General features: G+C 37.5%; 2 protein-coding genes across 2 annotated transcripts; both read right to left on the reverse strand.

Moving 5' to 3' along the window:
- Window positions 1–3,079: 3,079 nt before the first annotated feature.
- On the reverse strand, window positions 3,080–7,228 carry soul5 (heme-binding protein soul5). Its single transcript, XM_052139629.1, has 8 exons — window positions 7,132–7,228; window positions 6,657–6,716; window positions 6,454–6,538; window positions 6,217–6,337; window positions 4,254–4,393; window positions 3,636–3,799; window positions 3,385–3,498; window positions 3,080–3,258 (listed from the first exon to the last, which is right to left on the reverse strand). Coding segments are annotated over exons 1-7 (651 nt in total). The 5' UTR covers window positions 7,134–7,228; the 3' UTR covers window positions 3,080–3,258; window positions 3,385–3,419.
- A 1,287-nt stretch (window positions 7,229–8,515) lies between these two features.
- On the reverse strand, window positions 8,516–19,101 carry shfl (shiftless antiviral inhibitor of ribosomal frameshifting). Its single transcript, XM_052140064.1, has 10 exons — window positions 18,966–19,101; window positions 18,507–18,648; window positions 14,439–14,485; window positions 14,144–14,182; window positions 13,981–14,034; window positions 13,849–13,884; window positions 13,246–13,401; window positions 11,533–11,636; window positions 11,233–11,390; window positions 8,516–10,084 (listed from the first exon to the last, which is right to left on the reverse strand). Exons 1-10 carry the CDS (start codon window positions 18,990–18,992, stop codon window positions 9,873–9,875), a joined length of 975 nt encoding a protein of 324 aa, XP_051996024.1. The 5' UTR covers window positions 18,993–19,101; the 3' UTR covers window positions 8,516–9,872.
- Window positions 19,102–24,098: the final 4,997 nt, after the last annotated feature.

A 24,098-nucleotide genomic window follows, 5' to 3' on the forward strand; every position in this document is an offset into this window, starting at 1 on the left:
ATGGTTTGATAACAGCGCCATCGGCTGGCACACTCTCTATTTAGCCAGGCATACAACTAATTTATCCTCCAACCCACAATTAGGCTGCTTTAGTTGGGTCTGCCAGAACCAGAAACCAGAAACATTGATCATGATCTATAATTCTGCAATAAATTTAATGGCATTTATGCTAATATTATTTTATTTGTTTCCCTGTCTCAACCTCGGGACTCCTATCCTGAGGTCACCAGAACCGGCTGGATCCAGCACCATTCCTGCTTCGTGTTGGACTCCACTGCTTCGTGTGGCTGAATGTTGATGACTAAATGCAACCGGTGCCAAACATCACTTCAGTCTATTATGATGGACTTCAGAGGATGAACTGATGCCAACTCCAACCATAAGACATGGGATACTTCATATGTCATTGTCTGAACCTTGGATTTAAGATAGACCTCACCGAAATTACCGGCCTTTTGAACTGTGATGCACCTCACTGATCTCTGGCTGCATCATCTCGGTCTATTGATGGACCACACTCTTGAAATGAAATGCTTAGACTAACAATTGCCAACAAAAGCTTCATCAGCCAATTAACAAAGACAATTGCATCTATGTGAACTTCTGCTAAATGAAGCTAAATAAAGTCTAAGACATTGGTCATTAATCTTACAGTTCAAACTAAATCTATGTTTAAACACTGACCCTTAACACTTACTTAGTTTAATAATTTTAAACCATGACTTTAACTATACATAAGTAATATTTACATTATATTCATAATGTTAGTCAGAGGGGAACTGGCCCCCACAGTGAGTCGGGTTTCTCTCAAGGTTATTTTTTACATTAATCAACATCTTATAGAGTTTTGTGTTCCTTACCACAGTCGCCTTCAGCTTGCTCACTGGGGTTATTAATACAATTATTATTGAATTACTTATTTTTAAACACAATTCACAATCATATTTGATCTAATTACACAATGATGATTCATCAACATTATAGACATTACAGTTTTATCGTCTGTTAATGCTGATCTTCTGTAAAGCTGCTTTGAAAGATGTATGTTGTGAAAGGTGCTATACAAATAAAAATGACATGACGGCTATATAATATATATGATCACAATTCATGTGACACTGGAAGCTTGTCGTTATCTTTCTCTTTTTCTGGCAAAAACCAGCTTGATCTTGGATTTTAAACCAGCTACCACGTTCCAAAACACAGCTACCAGCTTAAGCTCCCCCCACCCCCCCTGTCAGCTTGGCCAGTCTGGGAGACAAGCTAAACCAGCAAACCGCCTTGTGTGGTTATTTTCCACATAAGTGACCTGTATCCTCTGAGTGCAATTTCTAATATCTAATCTCACGATAATCTCCAGCACACCCCAAAGACTTTCAATGGGGTTAAGGTCAGGACTCTGTGGTGGCCAATTGATGTGTGAAAATGATTCCTCATGAATCACTCTTTCACAATTTGATCCTGATGAATCTTGGCATTGCCGTCCTGGAATATGCCCATGCCGTCAGGGGGAAAAAATCCATTGATGGGATAACCTGGTCATTCAGTACATTCAGGTAGTCAGCTGAATTCATTTTATTGCCGCTTAACGTTAATGAGCCAAGACCTGAACAACTGAAGCAACCCCAGATCATAACACTGTCTCCAGAGGCTTGTATAGTGGGCACTATGCATGACGGGTCATCGCTTTATGCACTTCCATTCTTACTCTGACGCACCCATCACTTTGGAATAGCGTAAATCTGGACTCATCTGACCACATTACCTTTTTCCATTGCTCCACAGTCCAATCTTTATGCTCCCTAACAAATTTAAGTTGTTTTTTATGATTGGCCTCACTAACAAGTGGCTTTCTTTTGGCCACACAGCTGTTTAGTCCAAATCCTGTAAGTTCTCATCACATTGTGCTTGTGGGAATGCTCTTACTTTCAATATTAAACATCGCTGTGAGTTCCACTGTCCATTTTTTACAATGTAACTTCACTAGGAGTTTTAGTGATCTCCGATCTCACGATCATTTAAGATTTCTTTCCGATCACATTTCTTCCAGATTTTAATAATGCGTTGGGACAGTTCTTAACCCAGTTCCAGTGATTTCAGCAATCTCCTTAGTTGTTTTCTTAGCTTGATGCAGGCCAATAATTTGCCCCTTCTAAAACACAGTAACATCTTTTCCACGACCACGGGATAAATCTTCTGACATGTTTAACAAATGAGAAGTTACACACTGCATCAGTTAGGGTTAAAGGAATTGTTGCCAGCTGAAACATGTTAATCACTGCAATAATTATAGATATCATAGGCTCTTACGGCGACTTTTTTTTCTTTGTCCAGGCAAGTGTACAAGGTGTGAAGATGCAGAGCACACAATTTGTGAGTTTTGGCCACAAGGTTGTGCTAGTAAATACATTTTCATTCCATTTTAAAATTGCTTTACACATCTGACCATCTTTTGATTGAAACCTTTTACCATTGGACAATAATTGTTTCCACAGCATCTATTTAGCTAAATTTGGCAATATGGTAACTTTTCCCCTTTTGTAGAAATTAGAGAAAAGATTGCACATCCAACCAAGATGCAGGACACAATGCAAAGTGCACTTAGGGAAAAAAAAGAGTAAATGTCTACATGCAGTGAAGTTAAAGGTCCACATTTTATTAAACAATAGCGGTTATTAAACTGCCATTACATTTATTGAAGTTGAAGTTGTTAAACAAATGTTTTCACCTCGGAGGTGTTTTTTTAAATTTTTTATTTACGTGAAAAAAAAAACAAGTGTTTGAAACATATAAGTTATTAGAAATGCAGTTGTGTAAATATTAGTGTGCTGACATTTATTTACTTATTTATTATTATTATTAAATTATATTTTTCCTCTTTTCCCATCTTTTACATTTCTGTATTAATTGACTGATTTTAATTACAGCAAAACATTTGCTTTAAATACCGTTCAGATTTACTCACTCATTTGCCAAATTTTCTTATAAATTCATATATAGATAAGTGTGCATCAAACAGCATTTAACATACGTTATGACCCATATACTGCAAAAAAATAAAAATAAAATGAATGCAGGATTTAATGTTTAATTTTAATTTTTATTATTTGTATAAAAACAAATGTTGACACCAAACTACCACCAAGACAGAAAAAAAAAAGTATTGAAAGAAGCAGTTTAGATTTGTCAAACTAATTGCATTAGTTAAACTAATTACATACAGGAAACATGTAGTGCAGTTCCCTTCTTTATGTTGCTCTGAAACAAATAACAAATACATTTCATGTTAGAATAGCCTACATAACTATTATTTCAATACTTTTCCATATTTTCCTACTCCATATTGTTATTCAATTATTATTATTATTCATTTAAATCAGTCACCTTTTACAGACTATTGCAGAGGAGTCACAGAAACATTATTCAGGTTTAGGGCACACAGGATCGCCCTTAACAATGTACCACGCCTCATTGTGTCTGTTCAAAATCTTCATTGGGCTGAAAAACACAAATAGACACCACACAACGACACATATACACAAAATAACGGGATGAGCAAAGGAATGAAATCAACATTATATAAAACATCTAAACAACAGAAGAGAGCTTGAATTCAAGCCAAAAGCTAAGTGCACCTGTTATAGCCGACATCATAGTGATACTCTGTCTCATAGGTGGCCTGTACATTGTCCAGTGCTGTCTTGAGACGCTGAGCCTGTGATTTGGCGATGACTGATATTATCCAGCCACCATAGCTCCTGACGTACACATTCATATCAGGGGTGTCTGTAAGGTATACCTGCAAAGAAATCGAATTCACCATCAAGAACAAGTAAAACAAACCCTTTCATTTAAATAGAAACAATAGTGACAATATCAATTGGACTTTTCACACTTGACAACCCAGGGTTGGGTTAGTAAATCATCCAGGGTTGTCATTTTTTCGAGATTTCACACTGTACATTGGTAAACCCTGTGGAAATGTCTTTGCATATTCATGCGGTTAATACTATTGATTGGACAAGTACAGCAGGCAAAGAAAGCTGGTCCATCTGTGAAAATGGCATCAATATTCTTTGCTTGTCTTGAGATAACAAACACCAAAAAATAGAGGGAAAACATAGAGGAGCATTTGCTGATACTGTTGATATTTTGTAACTTTAGATGCAGAAACTAGACAGCATTGTCCTTTAAATGAGGGTAAAAGTTATCCATCCAATGTTAAGTGTGTGAAAGGGCTTAATGTGACATACCGATGGATCAGTAGGTTTGGGTGGGTTGATCTGGTACTCAGATGGGAGCAGGAAGCTCATCACAAAGACAGATGACTGCCAATTGCTCATACTTTCTTTGATTTTAACGAGGACCGGGGCAGTCATGTCAATCTTGGCACCTAAATAAGTAAAAAGTTGGGTACAAATTTTGATTAAACGGTGCCTTTATAATATAATATATTATATAAATTAAACTAATTTATACTAATATATACATTTCCAGGCTGTTATTGTAAATAAGAATTGTGTTCTTTAGTAGCTTGCCTGATTAAATAAAGGTAAAATACTTAGTTTCTTGTACTTTCGTCTTTATATAGCAACTTTACTCGTAATTGTGACTGTATTTCTCATAATTGCAACTTTATATCTTGCAATGGAAAATGTATTTTTGGATTATTCTTTATTTTCCGTAATTGCAACCTTATATCACAATTGGGACTTTTTTTTCTCGTAAATGCTCATTTATATCACAAGTGCAACTTTATTTCTAGTAATTGCAACTTCATATCTCAGAATTTTGACTTTATATTTCACAGATGTGACAATCTCTCACAATTGTGAGTTTATATCTTGCCACTGCAACTGTTTCGCAGTTGAGAATATTTCTTGTACTTGTGTCATCATATCTTGCAATTGCATTTCTCGTAATTATGTATTTAAATTTTAGCCATTGCGACCTTATTTCTCGGAATTTTGACTTATATCTTGCAATTGCAACTTTATTTTTCGCAATTGTGAATATTTCTCGTAATTGCGACATATCTTGCAATTGCAACTTTAATTCTTGTAATATTCTACCGTATTTCTAATAACCTCGACTTCATATCTAGCGCATGTGACTTCATATCTCGCGCATGTGACTTCATATCTAGCGCATGTGACTTCATATCTAGCGCATGTGACTTCATATCTCGCGCATGTGACTTTATATCTCGCGCATGTGACTTCATATCTCGCGCATGTGACTTCATATCTCGCACATGTGACTTCATATCTCGCGCATGTGACTTTATATCTCGCGCATGTGACTTTATATCTCGCGCATGTGACTTCATATCTCGCGCATGTGACTTCATATCTCGCGCATGTGACTTCATATCTAGCACATGTGACTTCATATCTCGCGCATGTGACTTTATATCTCGCACATGTGACTTTATATCTCGCGCATGTGACTTCATATCTCGCGCATGTGACTTCATATCTTGCGCATGTGACTTTATATCTCGCGCATGTGACTTTATATCTCGCGCATGTGACTTCATATCTTGCGCATGTGCCTTCATATCTCGCGCATGTGACTTCATATCTCGCGCACGTGACTTCATATCTCGCACATGTGACTTCATATCTCGCGCATGTGACTTCATATCTTGCGCACGTGACTTCATATCTCACGCATGTGACTTCATATCTCGCACATGTGACTTCATATCTTGCACATGTGACTATATTTCGCAATTGTAAGTTAATTTTTAACAATTATGACTATTTCTCGAAATTGTGAGTTTATATCTTGCAATTGCGACTGTTTCTCATAATTGCGAGTTTATATATTAATAATTTATCTGATTTCATATTTACTGTGACTATATATCTCATAATTGAATGTTTATATCTCACATTAATCATTAACTCATCAATGATGACACACAAAGTCACAATTGCGAGATTTTCTATTTTTTTCTTCCTTGCCATGACCAAGGTACCATAAAACCATGTGAAAAAAGATAAATAATAAAAATTGTAGAGAATTTATATATTGTAATTTATTCTAATTTAATAAAAAAGAGAGAAAATCTAATGAAAGAATCACCATTGAGAATACTGGGAATTCAAACCTTTAAAAGTAGAAAGCAGGCAACCGTAATGTTCCTAAAATAGGAACAGCAAAGACTACATACTGATAACATACAAACACTCTCTATCACAGTTATCTCACCGGCCTCATTTTCTCCAGTGATGTATTTGAATAGTTTTCTGAAGGCTTTTGGCATTGCTATTTCCAAGAAATAGGATTCAACTTCTGTGGTCACCCACTTAACAGCATCATAGTGGCGTACCTTTAAGATAAGATGAGTTAATCTCATTGATATGACCATGTGTTTGAGTCTGTCTACTTCATTTCATTTGTACTCTATGTATTAATTCATCTCTATTGTATAATCACGTGTCTCACCTCATAACCGTCTCCCACACACACTAAGTCAAAGAGCAAGCATTCCTTAGTCTCTGTGCAAAAACTGGACGGACTACTTGAGTTTCTGAGAGGTGCAAATACAATATATATAAAATGACATGCACACAAAAATACATATATTTGAGTGTATTTAGTGGTGACTCACTGGCTATTTTGATGCCTACAAAGTAAACAGGACTCACCCAACCCTTCCCTCCACAGTCACTGTTAAGAGCAAAACGATCACTCCTGTCAGGCAAATCCTTTAAAACATAAAAAAATTATGAATTAAAATTTGATGTTACATTTACAGGAACAGTTCACCCAAACAGTCTGTCATCATTTATTCACCCGTGGAACACAAAAGTTTATGTTAGGCAGAATGTCAGGGACTGATATCCTCAGTCACTATTACCGTTCATTATACGGAAAGAAAGATGCAATGTAAGTGAATGGGGACTTAAACAGTCCCTAACATTCTGACTAACATCATGTTTCACCAAAGAAAGAAAGTCATATAGGTTTGGAACAACATGAGAGTCTTCACAATTTTCATATTTGGGTGAACGGTCCCTTTAAGGTACTCTAGGAATAGCTTGTTCATTTGGTAATTTGTATGATGCTACTGCTGTTTATACAGTTAAGGATAGCTTAAGGCATTGAAGTTTTAGTACTTACATGTTGTATGCTGTATCTTCAGGCAGTTCTCAGCAGAAGCATGGGCATGTGAGTCTGCTGTTTCTTTTTATACATATAATGTTATGAAAGCTGTTCCCGCCCACCAACATTCTAGTCATGTAAGCATGTTAAGTAAGAGTTTTTCTATTGTCTTCTCCACTAGGGACAGTATTTCATTTTTTTTCATCCTTGTTGTTGTTGAAAGCCCTTTTGAATGGATTAGTTGACTGCCAAATGCAACCGGGTGCAATGTTTCGAAACATGTTTTGCTCCTAAATATTGATAGACAGACTTCCATATGCTTATCTAATGAACAGGCTTTTGTCTGAAAATGGGGATGCTCACATTTCTATGTAATGGATCATTCCTGGTTACTTAATAAGAAAATGAAAGGCTTATTTTTTATAGAATTCTTATTAGGTGGAAAACTAATTAGCTTTCCTCTGGTCTAAATTAAGACCAAATTGTGTTTATTTTGTGTTTGTGCTCTGTGAGCACTTTATCAAATCCTACTAGTGCACCAACTGTCTCTTCTCTGAGTAATGTGAAACTTTGTATTGCATCACTTTTCATTTTATAGCCTTCATAGTATAAATCTCGTGTGCTGTATTCCTCATTTGTAAATCACTTTGGATAAAAGTTTCTGCTAAAAGAATAAATGCAAAGGTAATGTTGCGATACTGATACATTTTTGATACTGTCAGTGGAAGTTAAATATGACAGCATTGGTGTAAAATAAACAATCATAACCTTTGACCACAGACTGGCCAAAAAACTGTAAACTTGACAGATATCCAGGTGTTTAAGTAGGCTTAATGTCAATATTGTTTTTACTTCTTGGAAACTGTTAAAGCAGCATGCTGTCTCTAAGCCCAGCAGAGGACGAATTACTTTTCCTGATCCATAGGAAAGGAATAACTGGTGTAAATAAATGGCTTTTTATTATTTTTAAGGTGATCAGCAGCAAATCTTTGCCTTTTAAAAATAGACTGAGGTGTTTTGGCTCTGTTGAGAATCCAATACATTACAAGCCATTTTTTTTCTTTAACTTTTGCTTGCTCTTATGATGACTCTCATTTTAGCATTTATACATTTTTCATTGCATCATATGTATTTCTATAATAAAAACTTTGTTAAAGTTCATTCATGACAACTCTTGAAATTAATTTTAGGTGTTATAATGGATATGACAAGTTGGTAGGTTTGGTCTTGTTGGACTAGTTACGCTGCCACTGCAGAGCAAGTATGAAGACTTGTTACTGCTAAAACACATAGACATGCTTCTGCTGCTGCGCAACCACATACAACCCCCCCTGAAGCAGATCTAGACAATTGGTGCTTGGGAGGAGGAGGGTTTCAGACAGAAAACTCTCGTAGAGCTCAACCAGTGAAACCATTTTTATTGCAAACAATTGAGGCAACATTAAATGTTAGACAAAGAGACTACAGACTACATGTTAAAAAACCTATCAGCTTGCGCCATGTAGAGTTTCAAAACTGAATTCAGGATCATTAAGAGGAAAGGGTTCTTCCCATTTCATTCAGAGTGCATGGAGCACAATTCTATGTTGTTTGTTCTTGGTGTTATCTGATATCTTTTTGTTCATGGTTGTACAACTGTTGGGCGTAGCTGTGTTTCTTATTCTCCAGGCCATTATAGATCACAAGACTTCATTCCACTCACATCTGTTATAATAAATAACAACGTTTTTTTTATTATTATTGGTGGTTGTTAATCATAATGTAATGATGTACAGACAATGTTATAATAGCAAAGGCAAAACAAAATGGGTCAATAGATCTGCACATCAAAGCTCTTTTTCCACTTTTTATTCTGACATTATTTTACATAATAACATTATAAGCCTCTCTGGTTTTGACTTTAGCCATAATCTATCCCTACATGTGTTCCTGAAATCTTTATTCAGCAAATGAACAGATTTTTGGTTAGGAGGACATTTTAAAACGGAGGACACAATCCAACTCTTACGTACTTTTGACAGTTTGTTATGCAAGACTAAAAACACCACATGTTATTCATCAGGGGTGGTTTGGATTTCCTTAGTAAGTGGCTGTCTTTTGTTAGCCGTGCAAAGTGTAATCTGAAACAAAGAGGATTTTAAAGAAATTTAAACCTAGAAAAAAATAAAGAATCAGTTTGTCAAGCTGAATAGAGTTCAATAAGGTGAATAGTTGGATCACTATGATCTTTGGTGTGTTGTGTAATTTGATGTTGGATCTCAAGTGAGGCCTGTATTTCATTTGAGAAGGCAAACAATAGCAGCACCAATCATTAGTCATATAAGAGGGAAACATAATGATTTGGTGCCAAAAAGATTTACCAACTAACAGTATGGTGGACTAGGGAATTGAAATAATTAGAAGTGCTTGTAGCGGGTTAGTTTATTGATGTACATGTCAACCAGAGGCATCTACTTAGTTTTAAAGCTGTCATTTTATGACAATACAGGCAAACAAAATGTAACTCTAATATGATGAATATTTCCCCATAAGTGCAAGGATAAATTGGTTGGGTAGGGAATTAAAAAAGGTCAAAAATCTTTTTGCCACAGTATTCATGAAGCCTGTAGTGCAATTAATCTTTCAGACTGCTTTTTAGTTACGCATTTGTTACTTTGAGTAAATAATTTGAAATGATATCATAAGAGCCTGCAGCAACATTGCGCCATTAAGATTGTTCAAGAGGTGAAAGCCATGTTGCAATAATTTCCCTTGCTGCCTCAGCTGCTGCTGTCTGACTCTTCATCAGACTCCTCTTCAATGTCATCCAGGATGAGCTCATTCAGGCTATCCAGCAGACTGCCTTGACTCAGGCAGGTGTTTACAGTAGATCCACTGCTTATATGAGCTGGGCTGGGGTACACCACCCGTGGCTTTCTGTTCTTCTGTCTGCTATGTGGGTGGACACATTCGGTACCAGGCACATGGGGCTCTAGGTAAGACAAACATGATGCAAAGTGACTGATAAATATCTTGTAAAATGTAAATGCTTAGGATTTAAAGGCAACATAACATGGCAATCATAACCCACTCCATAATGTGTCCAATTTCTGAATGAAACAAAGAAAAAACAGGAAAGATGTTATCCATGGAGAATTGATGGTATAGGGAGAATGGACATTTCAGCGTTTATTATTGGCAAGCTTTTAGAAAGGCTGCATTACTTTTAACAGTAACATAAAACAATTGGTTAATATTAAGCAATAGCCCATGCAAGGATTTCCAAAACATAGGATGGCAGGGGAAGATATCTTCATATTTAGGAAAGCAACATCTGATTGGTAAGGGTTAAGTTTAGGGGTAGGGTTAGGGTTTCTGCAACCTAGTCTCATAGAATGAATGTTACTATAACAACATTTTTGCAAACTGAGTTTTACGTGCTGCTTTCCAAGTTTTGCTGCAGTTTAACACCAAAGGCACTACAACAACAGTGCGTTTTATTAACTTTCACACAAATCATGGGTACTATGGCTGTTAAAACCAATAACAAGACTTAATAAATACTTTCATTGTATTACTCACACACTGCTATGCTATTATATCAAAACACTTTTACTCTAACACATCATTTGTAAAACATCACATTTACAGGCTCATGAACATTTACACACTTATTCCAATGTTATTAACTTCCACTGTAATTTACCTGACAAGAGTGTTGGAATATGGACTGAGCCTCAAGCCCAGCCAAGGACGCTCAAAACAAAAGTGAAGTGAAAGTGCCATGAAATCATGTGGTTGCTTCAGTAAATGTGCTTTTCATGTCGAATCTGCTTTTAAAACACTATCAGGTAGGTTTAGGCGTTGGTTTAGGGTAAGGATGTCTGTTTTGCTCACCTCTCTTAATGATTAAATAATCTTAATGATTTGTTTACATCCACGTTTCATCAAGTAATGTTTACCTCAGACCTTATTTTACTCATAAGTTCAAAAACCCCATTGTAAAAACCCATGGGAATATCCCAAGGGAACTCATAGTGAATTCTCTTCATGGTTTTTGGACCACAAGCTGAACATCTCACAAGGCAAGGGTGTGTGCAAAACCTCTAATGGTCACTATGTCAAACAACATCATATTACCCATTCTATTAAAACAGTCTTCAGCTAAGCAGCTGTGCTGATTTTTTCTTCTGGGTCCAGGCATCATCCTTTTCTTCCTTGGTGGCAAAATCCTTGTTGGAAATATGGCTGAGCGACAGCCATAACAAGGGGAACGTCCATCCATCCGACCAAAACCCCTAAAAAATTTGTTAACAAAAAGCTCCAAATTTCAAAAGAAAAATAATTAACTGATGGTATCTACACAACATCTATTAGCTGAAAAGAAAAGAAAAAAAAAAAACACTACATGCTATAAAATGTATGAAGTTAATGTCTTACATGAAGGAGCGAGCGCAGTTTGGACAGTGAAATTCTGCGATACCCCACATTTTGTCAGCTGGTACAGGGTCATACTTCTTTTTACATCGATGGCAGCGTGACACCTACAACAAACCAAATTTCTTATATAGGTTCCTAATAATGCACATGCATTCAGTTGAATACTAAAACTATATTTCTTTGCATACTTAGATTCCCATGACAGAACTGTGCCAGGGTTCAAGAGGTGTACAAAGCAGAAAAATTGAAGTGGAAAATGGGTACTGTGACAAAATTGTACTAAATTACATAATAATTTAACCAAGTGTCCAAAAACCTCTCCAAAAGCCTCTCCAAACAAATAAAACATAATAATTGTACATCAGAACTAATTACACATGCAAAAACAACAATGATTAGAGGTATGATCTCTCCAAAGCATGCAGGCATGAGTAACGAGATCTCATTCAGTTCCATTCTGTGTCATTTGAGCTATCATTGAGTCTTTGTTATGTACTTGGCACCGTCTCCTGCTGGCCATATGTAATTAGAGTGAACAATCCTCTCCGCCCATATTTGGATTACTGGTTGCAGTGATCTGAATCCTAATACTACTGGTTTAGTATTCCATGAGGCTGGACAACACACTACATCATTTCTGATTAAGTAATCTGATCCAAGAAAGCTAACGTTTTTTTAGACAGATGCAGATAAAAGTTTTAGACAGATGCAGATTAAAAAGCAGCATATAAGCAACACCAAGACTTTCACCAAATGTTGCACTTGTGTATATGGTCGTGTGACAATAAAGTGATTTGATTGACCTGTTTACATATCACATGTATGTCAAAGATATGTACTTAGCAAGATTTCACTATATTTTTGTCTGTGAGTAAAACCTATAGGCTGGTTGTATTCTATTCTTTGAGAGCTTTCCAACAACATATGACACATGGCTATATGATCAGTTTGTTTTTTACCGATTACAATAAAATGTACAGTGCAAATTATTAATAAATTATAAATGTATAATTTATATAACACTTCTGATTTGTCTACAAATTTCAAAGCACTTGTTCAGTTTTTGTCATAATGCCTGCATGCATTGTAAATTACAGCTTAGTGATACCTATTTTGTGTTGGTCAAAACTGTAATTTTTTCTCAGGGGGACGATCCAAGCTTAAAGGGTGAAGTGAAAGTAAACTAACATCAATGGGAGAGTAATGTAATTGGTTTGTTGGCACAATAAGATGGACAATTTTTTAAATAAAAAATTTACTTTAAAAATACTTTAATAAGGTATGTACTAATATGTAATTTAAGGGTCTACTTTAACGAGTAAAAGTATGATTTTTGCATTACATTTATGTATTTTGGCAGACCCTTTTATCCAAAGCGACTTACAGTGCACTTATTACAGGGACAATCCTCCCGGAGCAACCTGGAGTTAAGTGCCTTGCACAAGGACACAATGATGGTGGCTGTGGGGCTCAAAACAGCGACCTTCTGATTACCAGTTAAGTGCTTTAGCCCACTATGCCCACTACGCCACCACCACTCTGGTGCATTAAGAATGTTATTGAGTATAAGTACAATTATTCACTTCCAACAGTACATGAGTACAGTACGCATTCCATTAATAATGCTTAACGGTAAGTATAGTAATGAAGTACAATTACTCAAGTACTTCACATGTGATCTGAGCCACTAAATGGTGTTGTTAGAAGTCTTACCCTTTTCCTCTGTGGCACACGTCTCCACCAGTCCCTATCACATGACTCACAGGCAAATTGATGTGTGACATCAGGGATCTGGTTTGCCTGCGCCTGGTCAAACATCCGTTTGTTCTCCTCTGTTAATGGCAGAACTCGTAGACGTGCCCCGAGCTCCTGCAAGCATGTCAATGCATGTTAATCCACACTGTTTACAGTAAACCTACAGCTCTTCTGTATAACAGGTGAAGAGTGTAATTTCTTCACCACTAGCATCAACAAACAGAATTGCAAAAAAATGTTTCAAACAGTCCCGAACACTTGTGTTGATCAAACAGATTTGACTCAAACTCAGGCCATTGATTGGTAAAGCCAGATGACATGTAGGATTGGTTGGGATGCTTAATTAAAAAAAGCAACATTTTGATAGTGCCACAAAGCCACAATCTTTACTTTTGTGGAAAACAACCTACAAGTACAAATGGCTTAAAAAGCAGTGTTTGCATATTAATGTAATCTGGGACTGTAAAATGTATTTTGACATTATAAATGAACTACACAAATCATCTTTAACTGGTTTATTTGCATACACAGTAAGTTAAATAAGTAGACAAAGTGACAAACCAATATATCCTTGTCGTCATTTCGATTTTTCTTTGCCTGAGTTAGAAGAGGAGAGATGCTGTGTAAGACTACAGTGTAACATGACATTTTATGTGTCCTGTAAATACACATACAAACAGGGAAACTCCTTACTTGTGCTGAAGGACGGGCACCACTGGATCCAGATGGCTTGGCTGTTTTTTCTTCCTACAAATTTATAATGATTACACCTTGACTTTCATTATACAATTAAAAAACAGGTAGACATCAATTACGGGTTCTTTCACCTTTAAAAAAATATATATTTGGATGTTACCTGCTGTCTTTCATCAGCCTTGAGTTTTACAACCACATTCTATAAGATAGTATAGAAAGTATTCAATGGTAATACACCAAACAATTTAAAAACACTTATTCATTCTTAATTATGACTATTTTCCACCTTTTAGAATAATGGTAAAGTCATCAAAACTATTTTATGCAGACAAAAAATATCAAACAAATCAAAACTATCTAACTAGACAGACGGACGGACAGACAGATGGATAGATAGATAGATACATGAACGGATGGACAGACATACAGACAGATGGATAGATAGATAGCTGCACCTGCACTACAGGGTCATTTAGCACTGTCTTGTCATCATCATCCAGTTCTAAATACAAGAAATACATAACAAAAATGCATAATAATAGTATACAAAAACAAGCAATGGCCTACACACATATTCAAAGAGAAATAGTTAATAAAAAAAAACATTTAGTCAACTCAACTGCCTGAATTTAGCTTAATTTACAAGAGCTAAACCAACTAAAACAGATCTGAATGTATTGCTGCATTTATAAATGTTAACCCTATAACGCTTTGTGCATCAGATTTAATACACAACGTTGGACGGCTCCTGTTTCACTCTCTGATCAAGCTGGCAAGCCAAACAACCTATGGTATATAAGTTACGCATGTGTATGGCATCATCTAATGGTTATTTGTGGAAAAAAAAGTGGTTTCAATGTTATATCAATATACAGCTCTGGAAAAAATGAAGAGACCACTGCAAAATTATCAGTTTCTCTGATAAGTGTTTGAGTAAAATGAACATTTTAGTTTTATTCTATAAAGTACTGACAACATTTCTCCCAAATTCCAAATAAATATATTGTCATTTAGAGCATTTCTTTGCAGAAAATGCCAACTGGTCAAAATAACAAAAATATGCAGTGTTTTCAGGCCTCAAATAATGCAAAGAAAACAAGTTCATATTCATTTTTAAACATAATACTACGTTTAAATGTTTTAACTTGGGAAGATTTCAGAAATCAATATTTGGTGGAATGACCCTGATTTCCAATCACAGCTTTCATGTGTCTTGGCATGCTCTATACCAGTCTTTCACATTGCTGTTGGGTGAATTTTTGCCAGTCCTGACACAAAAATTCAAGCAGCTCAGCTTTATTTGATGGCTTGTGAACATCCATCTTCCTCTTGATCATTCTAGAGGCTTTCAACGGGTTTCAGGTCGTGAGATTGACCTGGCTGTGTGGCATGGAGCATTTTTCTGCTGGAAAAACCAATCTCAGAGTTGGAGAACATTGTCAGAGCAGAAGAAGCAAGTTTTCTTCCAGGAAAAACAAATTGTAAATCCAGAGAAACTGATCATTTTGCAGTGGTCTCTTAATTTTTTCCAGAGCTGTATTTTGGGATAAATGTCAGCGTATTTTAAGTAAAAGTGACAGTAATGATTATATTGTTACTGATATTTTGAAATGAGAATTTGCTGCATATAAGCAACTTGCATGTATCAAATATGATACAACAGACTTCTGTCAATCACCATTACATTCAATTCATGCTCACCACAAAAACCAAAAACCACAGAGCCTTGACAATTCTGACATACACATTTTATGAGATATATTTAGTGTGAAGTAATATTTCTGTGTATTTTAATCTGTGATTATAAAGATCTCATTATTTTACATTACAAGCTATTATGAAGTCAGCTTACCATAAAAAAGATATAGTTTGTTGCATAAAATACATATGATAAAAATTGTTTATTAAAAATTACATTTTATTCATATTGTATTTGTTGTGCTGAAATGAACGTCTAGGTTACTATTGTAACCCCCCCTCCCTGATGGAGGAAAGAGACGTTGTGTCGATTGTAGTGACATTAGGGGCTTCTTTCGAGAGCCTCGGTTACCTCTGAATATGAGAAAAGGCCAATGACAAATTTGCAACAGAATTTGCATGTCCCGCCCCCGGACATACGGCTATAAAGGCGGGGATGGTGCATCTGTTCAGTCAGGTTCTGCTCTGAGCAGCCGAGAATAAGGTTCGGCCATTACAGAGGCTTGGTACAGTGTTGTGGCAAGGGGGACACAATGTCTCCTTCCCTCCATCAGGGAACGGGGGTTACAATAGTAGACTAGACATTCCCCGTCTGTCACTCACTCGACGTTGTGTCGATTGAAGTAACACTAGGGGTCACTTTAAATAACTGCACCAACACTGAACCATGTTACGTGATCTGCTGATGCCGGTGCAAGCAAGCTGTTGCGGGCCAAAGGAGCAGGAGAATCAGACTGCACATAACCTTCCCCAACACCCCACTAAGACGTCATATTTTTTTATTAGGTTACCGGCATCCAATCAAAGTTTTTCCTTGAGGGGTGGGAACAAGCGACGTGACAAGCATGGGAGCAGGCTGCGCCAGCCGCGGCCTCTTCTCTCTCTATGTTCCTCATAATAGAGTGTTAGATGTGACTGGGGCCATCTAGCTATAAAAAGCATCAGGGAAAGTGTTCTTTTCAAGTCCTATTCTTTCAGGGGGAAAAGACCCCGCAGAGACCACATCCTGCCCAGGCTGGGGAGGTGAATATGTGGCAAAATACGTCACATGGGGCTGTTATGCCACACATGGAAGTGGCACCTTGGTAGGTCCTGCCTAATGAGGGAGGGCTCTACAAACACAGCAACAGGGGCAGGGGGGCTGCCCAAGGGAGACGCTGACAGGGGGACCATATAGAGGAAATACATCACAGGGGGTTACCTTGATAACCAGCACCTATAGAGCACCTATTCCAGTAATAAGTACCCATAGTGGGTCTGGTCGAGAATTCCTGAATTTGCGAGCCAGAGGGCTGGGGAGGAAGAACATCCAGGGAGCGTTAGTTTGATAAAAGTGCATGTGTTCGCCTCAGTGGACGGGAAAGGTGCTATGTGCAAGCAGTACACCCGGTTAGCTGTTCCGTGTTACTGAGATCTACATGCTTGGACCTGACAAACACGGGACGAGACCGACTCCACCCAGAGATTGTAGAATCTCACAAAGGTATTGGGTGTTGCCCAGCCCGCTGCTCTACAGATGTCTGCTAAGGAGGTGCCGTTGGCCAGTGCCCACGAGGATGCCATACTCCTTGTAGAGTGTGAGGAATGCGGGGGGCGGCTGTAGTGGCGTTACCTTTAAGGAAGGAACGCTGTGACCGGAACGATGGCATGGTCAAGTTCTCGCAATGAGTACATGAACCATCCACAAACGCTGCCTCCGTGTGATTGCAACCCAGACACACGAGGCAATGCCTATGGCCTTCAGAAGCAGAGAGATATCTGCTGCATCCAGGAAAAACACAAAGGTGGAAATGCCTCTAGAAAAAGACGAATCTTTAACAAGATGTTCAACGGCAATGCGTTTACTCTTTTAGAGAAAATAGCACTCTTTTAGAGGATTATTTGCTCTTGTAGGAACACTGTCGAAGTGCCCAGGGGTGTGGACTACACTGGCGTGCAGAGAAGGGAGAAAGCCGCTGGTAATGCGCCATAGAATCCAACAGCAATGCTCTAAAAGTGAGTGGAATAATAGTGAATTTCTCAGCTCGCTGATCACACAACCGCTTGGCTCCGAAGAAAGAATCTGACTGAACAGATGCAAGATCCCCTCGTATGTCCGGGGGTGGGACATGCAAATTCTCTTAGCCAATTTTTCATTGGCCTTTTCTCATATTCAGAGGTAACCGATGCTCTTGTAAGAAGCCCCTAGTGTCACTTCAATCGACATAACGTTGAGTGAGTGACAGACGGGGAACTATGATACATTTCAGTCCATATTTATAGACCAAGGAGAGGAAGCTGTCATTGCCAAACTCTGAAACGTTTAGTATCTCTAAAAAGTCCAGGGAGTCCTCTGATAATACCCCAAGATTTACCAGTGTAGCAAGTATGGGCTAAGAAAAACTTACAAATAACAAATGTCCTACACAAAATTGTATTGCTAGACCTCAGGAGGATAATGACCTTTAAAGCCTAACGTATCAAATGTGATACGTAAAATAATAATAATTTTAAAAAAAACATGCAATGTTTTTAATTATTTCTTTTCATAGTTTGTCTAATGGTCCTTAAAAAAAAGATAAATGTAAAAAAATGGAATTTTCTGACAATTCTTTCATATGTCAAAAGTAAGTAAGTAATAGGCTATTACTGTATTGTTATTAATGTACGATGTTGTTTTACTTACCCTACTAACTTTGTAAGAGAGTTCAGTTCAAAATATGTCTATTTATGGTCATTAAAATTAATAGAAATGTTAAAAAAAAATCTAATATAAATTATTGTTTTAATTCAACATTATGCAACGATAAAAAGAGTCACTTGTTCTAGAAAACTTTGCACTTTACCTCTGTCATCGTCTGCCATTAGCACGACCCACATCGCCACCATTCGATGGTTGTTCGCGTAGCGTCGCATAAGGATCACAGCCTTTTCAATCTCAAAACGGCCATGAAACATCTCTCTCAGTCGCCTGACACTCTTTTCCAACTAAGTAGGGAGATAGAAGTATTTACGTTGATTTTAAAACTTTATTCAGTGTGATATATTATACATTTGGGCACGTGTTTTTCTTGCCTATATGGATAAAAAAAAAGGCCTTTTCTTGCAAGAAAACAAATCATGTGGTTCACACACCAACACGCATTGTGTAACAATATATAATAACATTCGCTGTGACATCAAAGTGTTAAGGAAGTAGCATTGCATTGTTCTACTTCCTTCATTAACATTGCCTGTTATTATTCCAAAATAAAATATCAGAAGGGGGTTTAATGGTCTATGTAACCGAATAATAAATACTATACCTCAACTTCTTCACTCATTCGACTCATCTTCAGCTGCTCGGTTAAGTATCTAGCATTTAAAAACAAGAGCAATGGACCGTCTTTAGTGTGACACCGTTTCCTTGAGCGCTGTCAGTGTTTTATGTCTTCCTTTCAGTTTGATCCGTAATACCAAACATTACCACTAGAGACCGCCATTGTACATTGTAGAGCTCAAACGAGTACTACATCCAATATATCTTGATTCTAAAGAAAGGATTCAGCTCAGAAGATCAGGTAGGGGTCTACTGAAACAATAATAGTTAATAATAGGCAAAGTGCAGGAATAGTGCCCTCATTTTCTTCTTTAAAGGTGCAGTAAACCTTTTTATTATGGGGCCAAGCGGCGAAGCTCAGTGTTGGGGAAGCTACTTTGAAACTGTAGTTAGACACATGGCCGTGGGAAGAGGTTTTAAGTTGGGGGTGCTGTAGTGGGAGGTGCATTTTTTTTGCGTCAGGTGGACACCTCTTAATAATAGTCTAATAATAAAGTAAACTCACACCAATAAGAACCAAACATATTTATCTTGTAACCAGACTCCGTTGCACACAGCCAGACACATACAAATAGCCAAGACAGTTAAACATGTCCAAAAGGTTGTTGCGCACAGGCAGCTGACAGGCAGCGGACAAGAACATATTCACAACAAAAGCAGATATTTATATTTTTAACAGCACATATATATTATTTAAACTTCCTCTCTGTCAGTGCGCAGACACACACTCACAGAACACAGCTAATGAGAATAATTCAGCCTATGCATAATTAAAACTGTCCACAGGCTGAAAGCGCACACGAAAATATCCAAATATAGGCACATTTACACTTTTTCAAAAGCCGAATTTGCACAGCACACAATAATATAACCAAATACATTTTTGCAGCAAAATTATCAGTGTGAAATTAATGCGTAATTTATGTGACGTTAAACTGCTCATCGTAAGCTCATAATAAACCAAACGCTTTACTTGAGCAGGGAGCCCGTTACATTACTCCAAATGTGGCTTGGCGCTCAGGAGTTGAGTATATAAAGTCTCTCATGAGGGAATGGATGTCCAAAGCGTTCAAAATGTCTGTGTGGACATTCATTAGGGACAAGTGTGTGAGTCTCTTCTCTAGATACCTTCACTGTTGCAACGGTTGCAACGTGACGTCAGTTGACATTGACAATGATGCTTTGCGTTATTTTAATTATTAATAATTGTTTAGTTTTGCTCAAAACTTCCTCAAAACTTCCTCATGCTTAAAACTTCTTAGGTTAATAACAACCAGGAGCATTTAAAATATTTTTTAATATGTTTATTTATTTATTTTTTGCATCTGTCAGAGAGTGCTGTAATGTCTACATTTTCCAACGGGGGGTGCTGCAGCACATGCAGCACCCCTACTTCCCACGGCCCTGGTTAGACAAGCTACAAGCTACTAATAATTTTAAGCAGTTAAGCTACAGTCAAGCTACTCTTTTGAAAAAGTAGCTAGCTACACTGAAGCTACTTAATGGGGCATTTTTTTAAGGTTTCTATCAAACCAATAATATTAATAACAAAATTTACACTAATGACATTTATTAATTAATGTATTAATTAATAATATTTAATGTGTTTAATTAAATATATTAAATGTATTTTATACATTTAATGAATAGTTACATTAATACAGATAATAATGGCCATAAAATAAAATACAACAGTATAACATTTTATCCTAGACTTCACACTTTTCAGTCCTGATCACATTTTTATGACAAACTCTCCTTGGGCTGCCATGTTTTTGTTCTTGTCACATAATATTTAGTGTGGATAATATGTGAATAAAGACTCATGGCTTGTATCTCCCCTCACCTGGGTTCATGCTCATTGTATTTTCTGACTTTTTTGCTATTGACATGCAAGTGCCTGCTATACAGGTCACATACAGAGGCTGCTCTACAAATATTTGTTCACTTTGTTCAGGTCCAAACAAAGTGGACAGATGGTCATCCTAGATCGTTGCATAATTGTACATGCCATAAATGATTTATTTGACCAATCATTTTATTTATTTTACATAAAAATAACAGTTAATTAAATGCTAAGAAATGGTTAAATCAAATAGTTCTGCATGATAGTAATTATTATAATAATATATACTGTATATTTATCAATTTTATAATAATAATTCACTCGCTGCTCCCAATAACGCACAGATGATGAGAAGCTAAATAAACATGTTTAGAACAGAAACAAAATCCCTCAATAATAACTTTTTGAATTATTTTATTTAACCCTCTATGGTATGCAATATGATAACAATGAGGAAAAAAAATATTGATGATGTTTTTCCTGCTTGTTATGTATACCTTGCCTTGTCTCACGTTTGCCCTTTGTTTGTCATTTTTGTCACTTTTGTAGTTCCGTAGTTTTTATTTTGTCCCTTTTGTAGTTCCATAGTTTTCTTGTTAGCCTCGTGTTCTCTGTTCATTGTTTGCACCTGCCCTCAGAGAGCTGCACGGGTCCGATTTTGTAAATCCGCACCCGCCCGTACCCGCAGTGCTTAAACCCGCATCCGACCCGTTTTCCGACAGCAGCACTAATTAAAATCCGCAGCCCGACACGATCCGCTTAAAATTGAACTGAGACCCGACCCGCACCCGAAATAAAATCAGTTTAGCCAATCACATTATAGACACACTTTTTCAAATTTTTATTGCCTTTGGCAGATTGCCTTAAGACAAGGACAACAGCCGAAGCTGTCAAAAAGCCGATAGCCTATACAGAACATGGCTAACGTTACCACAAACAATGCAATTTCGTCTAGCACATCAGACAATTTCACACCACCACACATAGGCCTATTTAACAGTTTTAAATTAGACAATAACAAACAGTGTAGGCTATAAATTCGTTTTGTATTAATTTTATCTTAATTTTAATCAATGTTTTATAACCAATTGTCTGAATTTAATAAGAAGTAATATCAGCGGCAGGCATCAGGACATGGAGCGGAGGCAACGGCGCATGAACTGGAAAATAAGGAAACTCAGCATATAAGCTACTGCTACATGCATCACAGACCTGATAAATATATAGAAAGCTTGAAATGTGTACTTTTAAACAAAACAAATTTCAAAACGAAAGAAAACAGACTGTTCTGTCTCCTGGCTATATTTGACATAGGCCTATTAATCATTAGGCTACTTTTGCCGTTTCTTTGTGACATTTTTCATGAACCTCTCAATAGTTAATATTGTTATTTGGTGTTCAGTTTATACAGGTTTTCAAATGTTATTTAAAAAAAATATTATTTTTTTCCCCTGTGGCTGTGTTGCATTAATACTGACCTTTCACATGGCGCCGCATCTCACTGTGCACGCTTGCCACTTCACTGTCAGCAGCAAGTAGCTTCATACTTTTTAGTTTAGGATGCAGGAACATTGCAAGTTTGTGCAAACGATGAATTTCGAACTTGTCCTGGAGGATACTGAGGCATTTCTCCTTCAGTGAGGAAATGGTCATGCTATCATTTGAAGAAGCTCGCAAGTGGTGTCTGATGCGCTCATACCAAACAATGGTTAGATGGAGGGTCGGGGTTTTCGATGCCTCTAACGCTTTAGTGGCTTCCTTAAATCGCTCCAGGAATGCAACAAAGTCGGAGAGGACCTCTTCATCCAAATTTGTGAGGCGGTCAACTTCCCCTCGCTCTTCCAGAAGTGTGCGGATGTCTTCATATTGACTGCTGATAGACTCTAGCATTGTATGCAGGGAATTCCAACGTGTCTCTACAGAGTTTTTAAGAGTCTTTTTCAGCCGAGCCTGGAGGTTGGTCTGCTTGAAATATGTCACCAGTGACTTGGCCGAGTCAATCATTGCAGTTACTTCTTCCCCATACATATCCTCCTGGGATGGTTTGAATGTAGTGTACAGGACAGTATTAAAAATATGGGCAGCGCAGCTCAATCTGGTCACTGTACGCAGGGCTGCAACAATATTTGCGCCCCTATCTGTCACATACACGAGTTTGGAGTAGAATTCATCAATGCCAAATTTACGCAATGCGCTGATGATGGCTGGTTTAATGTTGTCAGCCGTTTTACGCAGTGAACTGTCCCACTCAGAGGTACACAGCACTCGTTCGATAAGCTCCCACTTATTGTTAATGTAGTGCAGAGTAACACAAAGGTAGCCGTTTTTTCTGTAATCGTCAGTCCACATGTCCAATGTAACAGCTCCATTACTCCCCTCCAACTACATTTTAAGTTCTGGGATTAGTTTTTGGCGAATCTCCTCTGCATATTTGTTAACACTACGAGAAACCGTCGTAGGGTCAGGCAGTAGTTGTTTAACATCCACACGACCAGCCCGAGCACCAACATCTATCAACCCTTGTGCTAATGCAAAAAATCCCTCGCCGTGTACTGCATCAAAGGGTCTAATATCATTGCATACAAAGTTCACAGACAGCCTGGTTATGGTGTCCTTATCATCTCTACGAGGCACCTTCAGTTCTGTCCCCTTTGAAAGATACTGTTCGATAGAACTGGTGTTCGGTTTGTTACTGCAGGTATCTGCGTGCTTCCTCAGCGACGAAGTTCCATATTTTCGGCTATCGAACACGAAAACTTTAAGGCAGGTTTTGCATGCAGCAAAGCCTTTCACAATGTTGCTTTCTTCATCAGAGATGACTCCAAATTTCTCCCACACACTTGACTTGAGTTTCGATGAAGTATTGTCGACAACTTTATAATCTCCTCTAGCTATTTTTTTTCAAACTCCTCACTATCCATCTAGACGACTCATGCAGCAGTTCGAGTGGTTGTGTGATTTTTTTAAAAGTGAATGTAACGTTAGGCCTAGAGACTCATGGGAGGGCGCGGGCTCAAATAAACTAAAAACAAATAGACCCGACCCGCATCCGTATCCGACACAGTTGGATATTTTTCACCCGTTTGACCAAAATTTGCGGGTCACCCGTTGGGTACCCGCGGGTACCCGAACCCGTGCAGGACTCTGCCTACCCTCGTTAATTTGCCATTTGCCTCTGTTTATTCCCTTGTTATCTTGTTGGAGTTCTGTTTGTTCATTGGCCCCTTTTTCTTATGTTCATGTATTTATACCCTGGTTTTTGGTTCAGTCCTG

The sequence above is a fragment of the Xyrauchen texanus genome, chromosome 12, assembly GCF_025860055.1.
Source record: "Xyrauchen texanus isolate HMW12.3.18 chromosome 12, RBS_HiC_50CHRs, whole genome shotgun sequence".
NCBI lineage: Eukaryota > Metazoa > Chordata > Actinopteri > Cypriniformes > Catostomidae > Xyrauchen > Xyrauchen texanus.

Excerpts from the sequence above, each read along its gene's own strand:
- soul5 (XM_052139629.1), bottom strand. Across the intron at positions 6,539-6,656 it reads ACTGTGGAGGGAAGGGTTGG|AAACTCAAGTAGTCCGTCCA; the intron begins GTGAGTCCTGTT and ends TGCACCTCTCAG. Across the intron at positions 3,800-4,253 it reads CCAAACCTACTGATCCATCG|GTATACCTTACAGACACCCC; the intron begins GTATGTCACATT and ends ATTTCTTTGCAG.
- shfl (XM_052140064.1), bottom strand. The coding sequence starts at position 18,992 with ATGAGTCGAATGAGTGAAGAAGTTGAG. Across the intron at positions 13,885-13,980 it reads GTGCCCGTCCTTCAGCACAA|GCAAAGAAAAATCGAAATGA; the intron begins GTAAGGAGTTTC and ends CTTCTAACTCAG. Across the intron at positions 10,085-11,232 it reads AGACTGTTTTAATAGAATGG|AGCCCCATGTGCCTGGTACC; the intron begins GTAATATGATGT and ends TGTCTTACCTAG.